At 58.8% G+C, this 14,718-nt stretch overlaps 2 protein-coding genes across 2 annotated transcripts; both read left to right on the forward strand.

The window, feature by feature from the left end:
* The first annotated feature begins 7,405 nt into the window (after positions 1 to 7,405).
* Positions 7,406 to 10,692, forward strand: LOC128150437 (uncharacterized). The gene is made up of 8 exons (XM_052806604.1): positions 7,406 to 7,496; positions 7,660 to 7,912; positions 8,519 to 8,638; positions 8,860 to 9,027; positions 9,380 to 9,421; positions 9,591 to 9,675; positions 9,780 to 9,833; positions 10,125 to 10,692. The coding sequence occupies exons 1-8, from the start codon at positions 7,406 to 7,408 to the stop codon at positions 10,212 to 10,214; spliced, it is 903 nt and encodes a 300-aa protein (XP_052662564.1). The 3' UTR covers positions 10,215 to 10,692.
* Positions 10,263 to 13,864, forward strand: LOC128150439 (T-cell activation Rho GTPase-activating protein-like). The gene is made up of 10 exons (XM_052806620.1): positions 10,263 to 10,535; positions 10,580 to 10,783; positions 11,062 to 11,223; positions 11,308 to 11,417; positions 11,585 to 11,780; positions 12,008 to 12,125; positions 12,424 to 12,569; positions 13,046 to 13,137; positions 13,224 to 13,394; positions 13,778 to 13,864. The coding sequence occupies exons 1-9, from the start codon at positions 10,263 to 10,265 to the stop codon at positions 13,264 to 13,266; spliced, it is 1,344 nt and encodes a 447-aa protein (XP_052662580.1). The 3' UTR covers positions 13,267 to 13,394; positions 13,778 to 13,864.
* Positions 13,865 to 14,718: the final 854 nt, after the last annotated feature.

Here is a 14,718-nt window from a genome sequence, read left to right on the forward strand (position 1 = left end):
TCCTTTCCTAAGGAGCTCCTAAAATCCAGCTGAGTGGACAGAGTACGTTGTCCTGTAAATGGGAGAGATGCGGCTGGGAAGGGCGGAGGAGAGGTGCTCTCTTATGTGACGTGACGCAGTAAATCTGGGATGCACGCGGAGCAATGCAGAAAGCACAAAAGACGGAGCTGGTGTTGAAAAGCTGGGGTCTGGGCTCTGTCACCAAGGTGCACCCTCTTTCTCCCTGTCCCCTAACAAGAGGTAGCCTTCCCATTTTGGAAAGAGGCAGGATGCGCTCTGGTCATCCTCATGGCAGTGGCCCAGGGAGAGCTGCGGACAGAGGGAGGGACCGACTGTGGATGCCCCAGGCACGAGGAAAGCCACACACTGCCCTGAGCGAGGCACAGTGGCTTAGGGACCTCCTTCCGAAGCAGATGGCAACACGGCATTCGTGCTGATTGGCAACCCCGGCCGCCAGTGCTTCCCCACAAAACCGCTGGCCGACAAGCGAAGACCAGCGCTGTTGAGCGCTGGAAGGCAGGACCGCGCACAGGACAAGGAAACGCAAACGCTTGCGATGCCCCGTTCCCCCCTGCCACAAGAACTCATCATAGGGTCACATCTCGGGACTGATTTTGCTCCCTCTTCAATCTCTCCTGGCCTTCGCGAGGCCATGCCAGTCCTTCGGGCTGCTCTAGGATCTGCCAGTCCTCCTGGGGCGTGACGGTCCTAGCGAGAGCAGCCTTCAGACGTCCCAGGCCCTGGAGACCCGGGCGAAAGGCTGGAGCAGAGGAGAGGTACCCTTGGTGCGAGAGGATCTGCTTAGATCATCAGGTGGCAGAGGAGGAGATTAGGCAACCCGTAAGCAAAGTGGAGATGCACGAGCCCCAGCGGGGTGCACCCTCAAGTGCCGAGGGAGCTGGCCGATGGGCTTGCGAGGCCCCTCCGAAAGGGAGATGTGCCCGAGGACTGGCAGAAAGCAAAGAGCACGTGGGCTGACGAGCAGTGCACTGGGTGGAAAACCGGCTGAGGATCTGGTCCCGGAGGGGGGTGACCGGCGGCACCAAGCCTCGTTGGAGGCCAGGAGCCAGCCGTGAACCCCAAGGCAAGGGGCACTGCCAGCAGGTGGAGGGAGGTGGTCCTTCCCCTCTGCTCTGTAATAGCTGGGATAGAGACGCTTACTGTAGGACAGGTAGAAGATGATAGCGGAGATCATCAGGCTGGAGAAGCCAAAGGAAACTGCACAGGGGAGTGGAGTTGCCCGCAGAGAGAGGGGTCGGTTTCCAGACTAGGTCAGCTCGTGTCCTCAGCTCCCATGCAGGAGGTGAATCACACACGTGGACTGCAAAGCAAGGTGGCCCATAGAAAAAGGTTTGCTTAGCTTGAGATTGCCCAGGGGCATTTAATTGGAATTCAGCCCTTGCCAGCGGGAAAGACACATGCCCTGCAAGCGCATGCCGGGGCATGAGACCTTGACCGGGGCTAGGGAATAAACATGTCAGGGGACCTCCACGAGACCCCCAGCCCCTGGAGTGGCGGCTGGAAGATGGCTGTAGGTCAAAGGACCCTGATGGGAGCCCTGCAGGGCCTCATCCACTGGGCCAACGGGCACCTTCCCTTGCCACACAGAGCATCTCATGGGCTGGAAAAGGGACGCTTGGGAGAGTTTCTGGCAAATCTCTGGAGAAGACCTTCTCCCCGCCCCTCTCCCAGGGGGTTTCTCAGCTCTGGTGCCCTTCCCAAGGACAGCCCCACAGGCGGGTGCAGCCAGCATTGCAGGGAAGAACAGGCAGCAGCCACAGCGGTCAGCACTGCGGGAAAGCCAAGGATAAAGCCTTATCACCCAACTGTGATAAAGCCCTAATAACCAAGCGTGCTGCTCCACGGGCAGGAGTATTCCTGCCTAAGCTCACCACACTTTTCATGTCCGTGTGGCTTTCGGCAGGAGATGAACGGCTCTTCAGTGCTGGTGCTTGCTCCCCTCCTTCAGGGAAAATTGCAGATTTTCTTCCTGTTGCACCTGCCTCAATTCCACTCTCTTGGGGATTGCAAGCTGGCACAGCATGTGTGCCAGAGACATTCCCACCGCTCGGCTGGTGTCCACAAAGAGGAGTCTGTCTTTAGCCACGGTGGTCATTTCCAGGGAAAACAGCTCGTTTTGTTGACCAGGGCCCTACGCGGACAACAGAAGAGCAGGGATGCGGACATTTGCCACGAGTCCAGTGGAGCAGGCTGCTCAAACACAGCCCGCTGTGGCTTTCTGGGCCTGTGGGGACAAAGGATTAAACCTGAATTACCTACATGAAAGAGAGCTAGCGCTAGCCTCGTGCAACGGCACTGTTACGGATGCACGACTAAACAAATCCAACAGGTGTTAAAACCCAGATTTCTTCTTCAGCAAAAGTTAGTTAGAAGTCCGGTAACATTTTATAAAACCACAGGCTCAATGATGTCAAGAGAATTAATACTACACGGCCGACTTAAGAATCCCCAAGGTTTAAAGTGATGGCTCAAAATGTGCATGTCACTCACCTAAAAGCTGAGGGCTCTCTCCCTCGAGGAGTTACCTCGGGCGGTGCCCCGACCCGAGGGGGAGTCCCCGACTGCAGACCCGCTGCTCCGAGGAGGACTGATTCCCACATGTCCTCCGGCGGGACCCCGTTTATACCCCTGTCGAATCTGACCTGTGGTCATTTAATTCTGTTGGCCAGGAGGGTCACCTCGGTGTACCTGGCACATCTCCATCGGCCAGTTCAAATGTCAACCTGCAGCCTCCAGGGTGTCCTTCCCCTTCTCCCTTCCTGGAGAAGTTTTGGTTCCTGCTGGCGGGATGGGGGCTGTGGGCGGGGGGGGGAATGTACTGCCACAATTCACATGGCCGTGACCACAGTCATGATTCGACTGGTTTCTTTGGAGTGGTGGTACAGTCACCTCTTGCCTCCAAAGTTAAAAGGGGGTGCAGTTTGGTGAGTTTGACGCTCATCGTGGGTCATTGTTCCCTTCTGGTCTAGAACTAAAGTGGAAGATCGAACACAGGAATATTCAGTGTGTCGAGAGTTTAAAGGAGTATACTTAACCGTTAGTACAGGCTTCACTTCCAAGCATTTGATAGAACTTATTGCAATATAGATTACAGTAATCATAACTACAAGCATTATTAAAGATTAGAGAAGGCTGGTCGCCCACCCCGTGAAAGAAGATCCGAACATATCAAAAGTTTTCCCAACCAGTTGGTCCCTGGTGCAGAAGCAATTGCCTCTGAGTCTCTTGCCATATTCTCTCGTTGATTTAGTCTTGAAGCCGCATTGACACATTTGGAGTGAACACAGCAGTTGTCCACTGACATGTTCAAAACTTTACATATACCCTTCTCTTTCTTTGGCATCTAATCCAATACAGCCCAGTTTTTGATAGTCATTTTAGACCGTCCTGATTTGGGCCAGGTGCTCCACCTGCTGATTCCATTTCGCAGCTGGGGTTCCATCCCAAGCATGTCCTTTCACCCATCCCACCTGTAAAGGTCGGGATCTCCCTATTGCCAGGAGACGTCGCCAGTCCTCTGTCCTCCACACTTTCGCATGACCTACTTCCCACTTACCGGATTCCCACTGACATAGCCACTCTGTAGCGCCCTTAAAGGTTGCGTAAGAGTCAGCAGAGACCATGGTAGCACCATTCTCTACAGCCAGTAATAAAGCCCGTAGTTCTCCTACTTGTGCACTACCTTCACCCTCTTCTTCGACTGTCTTCCCAGTACCAATCTCCAACGCCACTGCTTTATATTGCCATTTTGATCCCACTCGACAGGCGGATGCATCCGTGAACCGCACTCCCTGCACATCCGAGCCTGCCACAAATTCGGGTGCCTCCTCAATCGGAGAAGGTTTATACGGTTGACCCAGCGAGGTTGGGGCAGGGTTTACAGGTTGCTGTAGTCTGAAAACCTTAGTGGGACCCTCCTTTAGCGGGAGCAAGTGGCTTATCCCTTCTAGGTATGCATACCATTTCCTAACTGTGGCCTTTTGGGCTACTCCCTCCGGAGGAGGTGACCCACTGAGGACTGAATTTAAGAGAGGGAAAGGACCCTGTACTATAACATCCTGTGAAGTACGCAGCTTTTCAGCCTCTTTAGCTGCTCTAGTGAGGGAGAGAGTCCCCTTCTCCCAATCTGAATATCGTCGCTCCGTCTCTTTAAATGCAGTGCAAGAGAATAATACAGGCCTGGCTGGTCCCTGTGGCCCCTTTTGAAACACACCACAGTATGAGCCATGGTCAGCACATCCCCATCCCACCCTTAAAGGATCTCGTGGGTGCAATGGACCTAGTCTCTGATAAGCCTTAAGCTCATCTTTCAGAGTGTTAAGGGCTTCCGTATGTTGCAAAGTCCAATCCCATTTTCTGTTTTGTCGGAGCAAGTCACAGAGAGGGTGGGCAACCACTGAGGTAATACTTGGGACGGCAGAAGTTCACGGTGGGCTATTACTGTTCAATCTTTTCTAACCAACTGTTAGTCGCCACCTTCCGTCTGATTTACGGACTGGCCAAACAGGAGAATTATAAGGAGAATGTGTGCAACTGATGCTCTCTCTTTTCTCCAGACCATTAACTACTTCCAAAATGGCCGCGGCTGGAAGTGGGTCTTGAGGGACACGGGTTACCTTAGCTTGTGGTAGTGCAGGAGCAACCTCTAAGGTTCTCACATGAACAGCCTCTGCCCCCCTGCCCCCGAAGCCCCACACCCTGCCATTGGGTAGGTCCCATTGTCTGCCTGCCAGCACATCAAATCCCAGGGTATTTCCCTCCTAGGGGCTTAAAGCCACTGCCACAGCTGTCATTGTCTTTTCCCCCGGTAACCAAAGTTGGGTTCGAGCTATGGGGCATTCTCCTGTCGCCCCTGTTACTCCTCTAACGTTTACAGCCTTTCTTGATGGCTTAATTCCCAGCTCACTAGCTTGTCGATCATCTAAAACACTAAGTTGGGCTCCTCTATCGATTAAGAATTCTAAACTTATCCGTCTTGGACCCACAGAAACGTGTGTATAAGGCTCCTTACCAGCAGACCATCGGCAGGTATTCCCCATGCGCACTGGGCGGCCTGAACCCCAAACCGCAGCTCCTAGTTTTTTAGCCCTTCCAGTTCCTCTGCCAGTGCCGCGAAAGGGTCCCGTTTCTCTTCCCGAGGGGGCGGGCTTGCTGGCGCGTCCCTCTGCTCTCCAGCTTTCCCCTCTCCCCTCTGCTCTCCAGCTTTCCCCTCCAGCAATCCCACTCCGCACGCCGCCGGCGGACCGCCCCTGCACCACGGCTCGGGCTGCCCCCAGTGCCGCTGCCTTCCGCCAGAGAGCGTCCCTTCCGGGATCGTAGTTCCGACCCGACCGGCCGCGAGTTCGAGACCGCTCGGGGCGGGGTTGCCAGCCGCCTCGGCGGCAACTGCGGCAACTGCGGCAGTCCCTGTACCCGGCTGGGAACAGGCTCTCCTCCCTCCTTGGGGTTCACACCCCCAGCCCAGTAGGCTACTCGGGACGTTATCGACTGATCACCCGCCGGTCCAGCACTCAGAAACACTCCCGGTCCCCAGTGGCCTCTCGCTTCAGCATCACTCAACACCATCCGATCCTCCCCCGTTAGAGAAACTCTCCACAAATACGCAGTTTCGGTTTCGCCCGCCTGGCGCGAAAACTTAGCTTGCAACTCGCCGAGCTCGGGTCCCGACCAAGGGGCCCTGCAAATGGCGCTCCGGGGGCTCCCACCGTGCGGACCCGCGTGCCCTTCTGTTTCAATAAGGGGCCGCACGTCCCTTTCCTCCAATTCCACCTTCACATAATCTGTTTCCCCTTGCCTTTCAGCAGAATCACTCTTTCGGTTCACACGTCCTCCGGCGGGACCCCGTTTATACCCCTGTCGAATCTGACCTGTGGTCATTTAATTCTGCTGGCCAGGAGGGTCACCTCGGTGTACCTGGCACATCTCCATCGGCCAGTTCAAATGTCAACCTGCAGCCTCCAGGGTGTCCTTCCCCTTCTCCCTTCCTGGAGAAGTTTTGGTTGCTGCTGGCGGGATGGGGGCCGTGGGGGGGGGGGGGAATGTACTGCCACAGGCACCCAGGAGCTGCTCCTGAAAACCACCAATCCAGGAGATGGAAAGCTTTGAACAGCTGTGGCTATTCTGGAACAGCCTGTGCCATGTGCATCCATTTCTATGAACAAGCCTTCTCCTGCAGCTGCAGAGGAGTTTGAGATCTTGCTTATGGCTAAAGGGGGTTGGTGGCCTCGGAGGGTGGCTGAGGCTTGGGGCTTGCATTGCCTGTGACCAGCTATGACCACAGAGTGACAGAGGAAAGACTTTCCCGGGGGAACAGGCACCAGGGAGTGGTTGAGGTGGAGGAAAGCTTCGCCGCGGTTTTGGCTGTAGGTGGAGAGTTCTGGATCAGCGAGGAATTCTACCTCTTCCGTAGCATGTGTCGTGGTTTAACCCCAGCCAGCACCTAAGCACCACGCAGCCGCTCACCCACTCCCCCCCCCCCCCCCAGTGGGATGGGGGAGAAAATCGGGAAAAGCGGTAAAACTCGTGGGTTGAGATACGAACGGTTTAATAAAACAGAAAAGGAGAAACTAGTAATGATAATGATAACGCTAATAAAATGACAACAGCAATAATAAAAGGGTTGGAAGGTACAAATGATGCGCAGTGCAGTTGCTCACCACCCGCCGATCGACACCCAGTTAGTCCCCCAGCGGTGATCCCCCGCCCCCACTCCCCCCAGTTGCTATCCTAGATGGGACGTCGCACGGTATGGAATACCCCCTTGGCCAGTTTGGGTCAGCTGCCCTGGCGCTGTCCTGTGCCAACTTCTTGTGCCCCTCCAGCTTTCTCGCTGGCTGGGCATGAGAAGCTGAAAAATCCTTGACTTTAGACTAAACACTACCTTAGCAACAACTGAAAACATCAGTGTTATCAACATTCTTCGCATACTGAACTCAAAACATAGCACTGTACCAGCTACTAGGAAGACAATTAACTCTCTCCCAGCTGAACCCAGGACAGCATGGCACAGGTACCGAGTCTTCTGCTGGTACCAAGTAGAGGCAGAATGTCAGGCAAAGTGGCTCATTGAATGGGAACGATCTAGGGGAATTTACTTGGCTCTTAATAGCCCCATTGCTCTAGAAGTTGAATCTTTTGTCTCTAGTCCTTTCTTTTTTGGAAGGGGGTGGCGGGAGGGGCATGGATAATTTATCTTCATACCTACAAAAACACGCATTGTAGCAGTCAAGGTAGAACAGGCCTTTCTCACGTACCTTTTCTTTTCTGAACACGGTGAGTTCAACCTGCTGATCAATAGCCCACTGAGTTCAATAGACACCTTGGATTTTTACCCTTTGGCTCAAGAGCTAGGTGCAACCTCCCGTCATTGGTGTTAGCACGACTAATGCAGCTCATCTGCGATCTTCTACCTAATAACCTAGGCTACACACTACCTAACGCTCTGTGCGAGAGTACAACCCGATCCGATGTTGCACGTGACATCAGCACTGTGAAGAGCTGTGACATTCAAATGAGAAAGGAGGCGTTTTGGACACCTTTTAATAGCTTGCAGGAACAACAAAGGGGAAGCAGTGTATAAGCAATGCAAACACCCAACATGGGTTTTTCCCCCTAAATTTCTGACCCTGCTGTGAGAAGGGATGTCCGAGGCACCCCCTGGGCTGCACTATGGGGGACCTGTTCACATTCACTGGGATCTGGGAGATGGGGCAGAGGGGACCCTCCGGCAGCTCGCAGGTGGCACAGAACCGGGAGGAGAGGCTCATGCGCCGGAGGGTCCTGCTGTCGATCAGGGGGATCTCGACCGGCTGGAGAAAGGGGCTGGCGGGAACCTCATGTCATTCCCCAAGGGGAAGAGCAAAGTCCTGGAGACCTGGGGACGAAGAAGCCAGTAAGTGCGTGCAGTAAGTGCTGGGGGAGGCCCAGCTGGAGAGCAGCTGTGCAGACACCTGGGGTGATGGTGGACGCCAAGTTGAGGGATTTCGAGCCAGAAAAGTGCCCCTGGGGCAAAGGCGGCTCACTGCCTCCTGGGCTGCAGTGGGCAAAGCACTGGCAACAGGCGGAGGCAGGTGGTCCTTCCCCTCTGCTGTGTCCATCCAGCCCTGGGCTCCCCAGTGCCAGGCAGAGCCGGCCATACTGGAGAGAACTCTCGCCCCAGTGCCCCTCCCACTTTCCGTTGGGCTCGGAATGTTGGTCAGTTGGAGCCCACAGCCACCAGAGACAGCAGCACGGAGCTGTGCTGGCCCGCAGGAGCGCTGGGAGGAGGCAGCATCTGGCCGAGCAGCACCGAGCCGGCACCGGCGCCTCGCTTCCCATCCCCGCTGCCGCCGACTGGCCCGCGTCCTCGGTCCACGGCGAGGGTCCTCCTCTCCCGGGCAGGATGGGCCAGGCCAACTGCTGCTGCGGCTCCAGGTGGGCTCTCCCTGTGCCTCGGGGGCACGGCCGGGACCCGCGGCAGCGGCGGCCTTTCTCATGCCCGCCGCTCTCTGCTCTGCAGGGAGGCTCTCACCGACGCCGAGCCGGTGCTGAGCACGGACGTGCGGCTGACCCGGGGCCGCAGGAGGAGCGAGAGACGCCTTCTCCTCCTCCAGGAGGAACTGGTGATCGCCAAGTTGCAGTAAGACCCTCAGAGCCCAGCTGCCTTTCCCCCATGCCTGGCCCTGGCACCGGGGCAGGGACCCCCCGGCCCCAGCCCCAGGCCCCGGCACCTCGGTGCTGGATGCACCCATCGGTGTCCGTCCCAAGGGAAGGGCAGGTGGGGGACAGGGCTCTGCCCGGGGGGACCCCGAGGAGGCCACCTCCAGCTCACCGCCTGCCTCTCCTCTCTGCTCTCTGCAGACGTGGCACCACCGTGCGCCCACAGCTCCGCCTGGCCCTGGACCAGCTGTGGGTGCTGAGTGGCGGAAAGGAGGCAGCGGGGGAGGAGAAAGAGGAGGAAGGCGGCGATGAGGACAGGACCTCCATCCTCCTCATGTGGCCCAGCGGCTCCTGTGTTGCCACTTTCCCGTGAGTCCCGTGGCCGGGCAGGAGACGTTCCCAAGCATGCCCCCGCCATCGTGAGAACGGCCTCTGCCCTGCGTGCAGAGCCTGGGCAGGGAGCAAGCAGCACGCCGGCAGGGAGGGATGGGGGCATGGCCAGGTCCTGCATCCCCTTTGGGTCCCCAGAAGGGGAGGGCGAAAGCAGCTGCTCTGGCAGGACACGGGGAGCCCGGGCTCGGGCAGCGCCTCTGTCCTGCCCCACGGGGCTTCGTCCCGCTCCTGTGTCCTTCCCCACGGGGCAGGGCTGCGCAGGCGCCCGCCTCTGCCCACGGGCTGGGGGGCAGCGGGGCCTGACGCTGGTTCTCCTCTCTTTCTGCAGCTCCCGGGCGCTGAAGGAGCTGTGGGTGGGCACGCTGCTGGGGTAAGCCGCGGGGATGCTGCAGGTGCAGCCGGACGGGGGAACGCAGCTCCCCAGCTGGGGAGAGGTGCCCCCGCGGCTGCCGGCAGCTCTCGGGCAGAGCTGCCGGACAAGGGAGAAGAGGCGGCTTGGGGCTCAGCCAGCTCTCTCCCTGTCCCTTCCCGGCGCACAGGACACCAGAAGGAGCCAAGAGAGCCCGGGTGACGCCCGTCCCGTCAATCAAACTCCTCAAGAAGGAGCTGAGCCACCGCCACGCCGTGAGTGCCTGCCCGCTCTGGGCTCTGCCCCCGAGCCCTGGTCCTCCAGCCCAGCGGCAGAGGCATAGCTGCTCACCTGCCTCCGCTCCTTCTCTCTTGCCCAGTGGAGGACATTCAGCGCCGGGAGCCTGGAGAGGCTGATGGAGGGCCAGGCAGAGGTGAGAAGGGCTGCCTTTCACCCGCCTCTGGCTGTGCCGGCACGTGCGGCCAGTGGGGTGAGGGATGGAGGGAAGGGTGGTCGGTGCCACTCGGGGAGCGGAGAGGGTTGGGGAGCCACCGGCACATCCTCGCTGGCGGTGCTGGGGGGAAACCTGCCACGCGGGGCGGAGAGCCCGGGAGGGCAGAGGGTCCCGGCTCTGCCGCGCTCAGGCTGCCGCTGCCGGCTGGCAGCTCGCCGGCGGCCCTCTGCGCTGCGGGGCTGCTCTCTGAGCGCAGCCTGGTTCTTGCAGGCTGGTCCCAAGCAAGGGCCTCCGACGGTCCCGTCTAGCGACGGAGGGGCACTTTGCCACGCACCGGGTGAGTTTCGGGAAGAACGGTAACCTCCTGCAAGCGCTTGAGCTGCGCTCACTTGTCCCTCGAGTGTCGCCATGCAGGTTGGGCAGCCCGAGGCAGGACGTCACCTGGAGGAGGAAGGACACCCGCTGGGCAGCGGCCGCTGGACGTGGTTCTGCGGGGACACGGAGCCTCTGCTGCTGCCCACAGCTTGGAGGAGGACAGGGCGAGGGCTGGGCCAGGCTCTCCTGGTGGCGTGCCGGCTCTCAGGAGCCTCCGAAGTGGAGCTGCTGAGCCGGAGCTCAGAGTTCCAGCTGCTGGCTCCCTGCCCGTCCTGCTGCACCGCTCAGCACCACGCTGCGGGCAGGGCAGGCCCCGGGAGCACTGGCCTGGCGGTCTCCGTTGACGGGCTCTTGCTCTGTTTTCCTTTGCAGCAGGAGGGAGCAGCAGCAGGAGGAGGAAGAGGAGGGGGCTGCCCTGGCCCTTTGCTCATCGGAGGAGCCCGGCCGCTGCCCAGGCGCCAGGGCAGGCGGGCTCCGGCTGCAGCAGGGCGCTCTTTGGCCAGCCCCTGGCAGCCCTCTGCGGGGAGGACGGCTCCCTGCCCCGGCCCGTCCAGGTAAGCCAGCCTGGCCGGGGGGGTCCCCAGCCCTCCAGGTGCTGCGTAGAGGCGCTGGGAGCCCTCCCTCCGCCTGCTCCAGAGGGGACATGGGCGTCCCCAGGAGCTCCGGGGATGGGGGCTTGGGCTCTTCACCCCCAGCAAGGAGCCCGAGCTCCAGGAATGGGGGCTTGGGCTCTTCACCCCCAGCAAGGAGCCAGGTCCGGGGCAGTGCTCTGGCCACCGCTGTTGGAAGGCAGCTCCTCAGCCAAGCCACTGTCCTCCTGCCTCTCCTGCAGGAGCTGCTGGCTGTCCTGCTCCGGGAAGGACCGTCGACGGAGGGGATATTCCGCAAAGCCGCCGGCGGGACCGAATTTCGGGAGCTGCGCGAGGCCCTGGACCGCGGCGCACGCGTCGACCTGGGAAGCCAGCCTGCGCTCCTGCTGGCCGTCGTCTTGAAGGTGAGCGCTTCTGACCTGCGGCGGGAAGAGCTCCTGGCCGGCCTGGAGTGTTCAAAGGCTCACCCGGAGCCCTTGGCATTGCAGGACTTCCTCCGAAGCATCCCCGCCAAGCTCCTCGTGAACGACCTCTACGAGGACTGGATGGCAGCCATGGAGAGGACCAGCAAGGAGGAGAAGGTCTCCGAGCTGAAAGCGTAAGTGCGGGCAGCAGCCTGCCTGTTGAGCAGGAGCCCTGACCGCTGGCTGAGAGCACCTGGGAAGCTGCGCAACTCAGCCGCCGGCTCCCCCCTGCCTTGGGCAAGCTTCGGGGATGGCTGTGGGCAACATCTGCTCTATTAACGTTGAGTTCCCGTTCCCTCAGGGTGGCCGAGAAGTTGCCTGCAGCCAACCTCCTCCTCCTCAAGCGGCTGCTCTCGCTGCTCCAGCACATCGGCCACAACGCAGCCACCAGCAGGATGACCGCCAGCAACCTGGCCATCTGCCTTGGGCCAAACCTGCTGAGCCCGCCCAACGAGGACCTGCTCCCGCTGGAGGCCATGCTGGAGGTCACTGGGAAGGTGCGCTGTGTTGGCAAGCCGGCTGCAGCCTTGCCGGCCCAGGAGAGCTTGGCTGCTCAGAGGTCCCTGGCTGCCTCCTCCCTTGAGCAAATGCCGGTGGGGTGGCTGCCCGCAAAGGCAGCCCCACAGCCACAGCCGTCTGTGCAGAGGCAAGGGTCGGGAGTGGGAAAGGCTGCTCGGTCCGTTTGCAGGCAGCTGGGTCGAGCCCAAGGGTTTGATGTGTGCAGGTGAAGGTGCTGGTGGAGTTTCTGACGGAGAACTGCAGGGAACTCTTTGGGGAGGAGGCGACTGACCCGTCCTGTCCAGCAGCCGAGGAGGCGCCGGCCCCCACGGAGACATCCAGAGGTGAGAGGAGGGACTGAGGGTTGTCACAGGCTGGGGCTTGGAACACCAGAAACGTCAGCGCCATTTCTGGCACGGCTGGGCATCCAGTGTTTGCCTCTCAGCCCCGCTTGTCCCGTGGCCTCTGTTTGGCCACTGCCCCTCGGGGCATGAACGGTTTGCTCTGCAAGATGAGCTGGAGCCTGCAGACAGGGCGTCAGAGGGCTGGAAACATAAGGGGTGGAGGGCTTTGGCTGGGTTTGGCTTTAGCTGTCGTCTCCTTCCAAGAAGTCACTTTGCTGCCCACGCTTTTGCTTTCTAGCTCTGCGTTTGGAAGAGCAGCAAGTCCCTGCGGTCACAGCAGACGCCGAGCATCAGGCAGAAGCCTTGCCGCACGCACCCCCCTCTCTGCTCGGTGTCCTCAAAGAAGCTGGGGGAGATACGGTGGGGGAGTCTGAAACGGGAGAGGTATGTCAGGTCCCCAAACCCTGTGACAGCGTGCCTGCTGGAGGAGGAGAGTTTCTGAGGAGGCCAAGGGGCTGCTGTGCCTCTTCCTGGCAGTAGAGCTGGTGGGGGTTTGGGTTATTCCTCCGCCCCCCGGGACCACACCCAGTAAGGAAAACTGGCAAGGTTGTTTCTCAAAGGGACGAGGCACAGGCTTCATCTCACAAAATGCCCACCAGATACCTGCAAAAAGACAGAGGGCAGTAGCCGTCAACTGCCGAGGGCTTTTGCTCGGGTCCTACTTCATCAGAGCTTCCTCAAGGCTCTTTGGGGCGGGGCGGGGCGGGGCGGGGCGGGGCGGGGGGACGGTGCGGAACGTGGCTGAGGCAAAGCAGCCAAAGGGATCTCCTCTGGAGAGCTAAGGTAGCAATTTGGCAAACAGTGGCTTACCACCCCAGGTCGTCCCTCGCCACCTGCCAACTCCGACTTTTCTGTCGTAGGCACCTTCAGCTTTGCCTCCCACCGCCCCCGAGAGCGCGGCAGGCTCCCTGGGGCGCCCAGAAGAAGTGGCGAGCCTTTCCGAGGACGGCAGGTAAAATGAGCTGGCTTTGCTTAAAATGAGAACTGACCCCAGTGGATCGCGGCTTTCCCCACCTAAGCACACTGTGGGATGGAAAGGTTTGCAGGCTCTCCCCAGGACAAGGAAAAGAGAAGAAACTGAAGGAGGAAACAGGCCTGGGGAGAGGAGAGGGAAAGCTGGGCGGAAAAAAAGAGGAGGAAGAGAGAACACGTATTGGGGGATCGCAAACGGAAAAGATGCAGGAAGGTCCGGCAGGTCGAGAAGCCCAGGTGTGTACCGGGCTCTGCTGCCCATCTTTCCCAACTCTCAGCACTGCTCTAAGGCAGGCCAACCCGCTGGCAAGGCACGGCGAGGGATGGTGCTGCGCAGGGTCTGGAAAGAACTCCGTGGCCGCTCCCCAGGGGCTCCCCATCGAGCCCTGCTGCGTGGCACAGGGGCCCTGTGCATCTCTGCGCGCGCACAGCTCTCTAAGGGCATTACCCGTGGGGATAAGGCGCCAGAGCCCTCCCCTCGTCGATGCCAGCCATAGCTCGCTCTCTTCTGGGCTATGAACAATTCCTCGTCAACGGCGTTCCCCAAAGAGAGGGCAACCAAATCCTGCCTCTTCCTGCCCTTGTGGATTCAGCAGTGCTCTCTGACTCTGTCGTTGTAGGTGCCGTTTTCCTGTTAGTGGCTGAACCCCTGTGACCCCTGGGCCCGCCCCCCCCCCGCAGTTGATGTTCTCAATAAAACAATTTTTCTCTCTTCGGAGTGTCGCTGCCATCGGCTGTTCTGGAGCGGGGAGCTCTTGTTTGGTGATGACCCCTCGGGGAGGAGTTTGGGATCGTGCCTTGTCCCAGCATCCTTGCCGGTGGGCATGAGGGCTGAGTTCAAGCGCTTTAGGAGTGAAAGCAAAGCACAGAGTTGCACAGGAGGGTGGAGGTTGGAAGGGACCCATGGAGCTGCAACTGGTCACCCAGCTCCTGCTCAGATTTTGGCTAATATTCATCTCATGCTAAGGCCTGTTGTATGCTTGGAGCCATGCCATTATCTCAGATAGAGTGCAACATGTAGGCACAGCATGTTGGCCAAGAAGGGCTAAAGCTCCTTATGCAGCCATGGTCACCTGCAGCTTGCTGTCCCCTGGGGCTGTCATCCTTGCACACCGATTGTCTGGTAAGTTCTTCAGAACCCCCTCACTCACGCCGATGGTGTAAACCAAACTTCCACACTGGGTGCTATAAATACTCCTCTCAAATGATGCACCTCTTATTGATCACAGAGAGCAACAACAGGAAGATTTGATTCACTTTGCACAGGATAACTCAACTAAATATTCTGTTGTCTATGGAAATGTCATTTTAAAAAGGGGCTTAAAAAACCCAAGCTCTTGGGAACTGCACTAGGTTCTTTCCCCTTGACAGGAACAGCAATGCTCCACACTTGAAGTGAACCGCTGTTAGGGTGCACTTTCGTGTTAATTGTCCCAGACACTGGCAATAAGAAAAAAAGCACTGTAAATATCACTCCTTTCCTGCCTTTAAGAACTTAACAGTGATAGTCAGACATGGCAAGGGGAAAAAAGTATGTAGCAGAAACAGAGCTATGAGGGTG

This window comes from Harpia harpyja, chromosome 13 (assembly GCF_026419915.1).
Source record: "Harpia harpyja isolate bHarHar1 chromosome 13, bHarHar1 primary haplotype, whole genome shotgun sequence".
NCBI lineage: Eukaryota > Metazoa > Chordata > Aves > Accipitriformes > Accipitridae > Harpia > Harpia harpyja.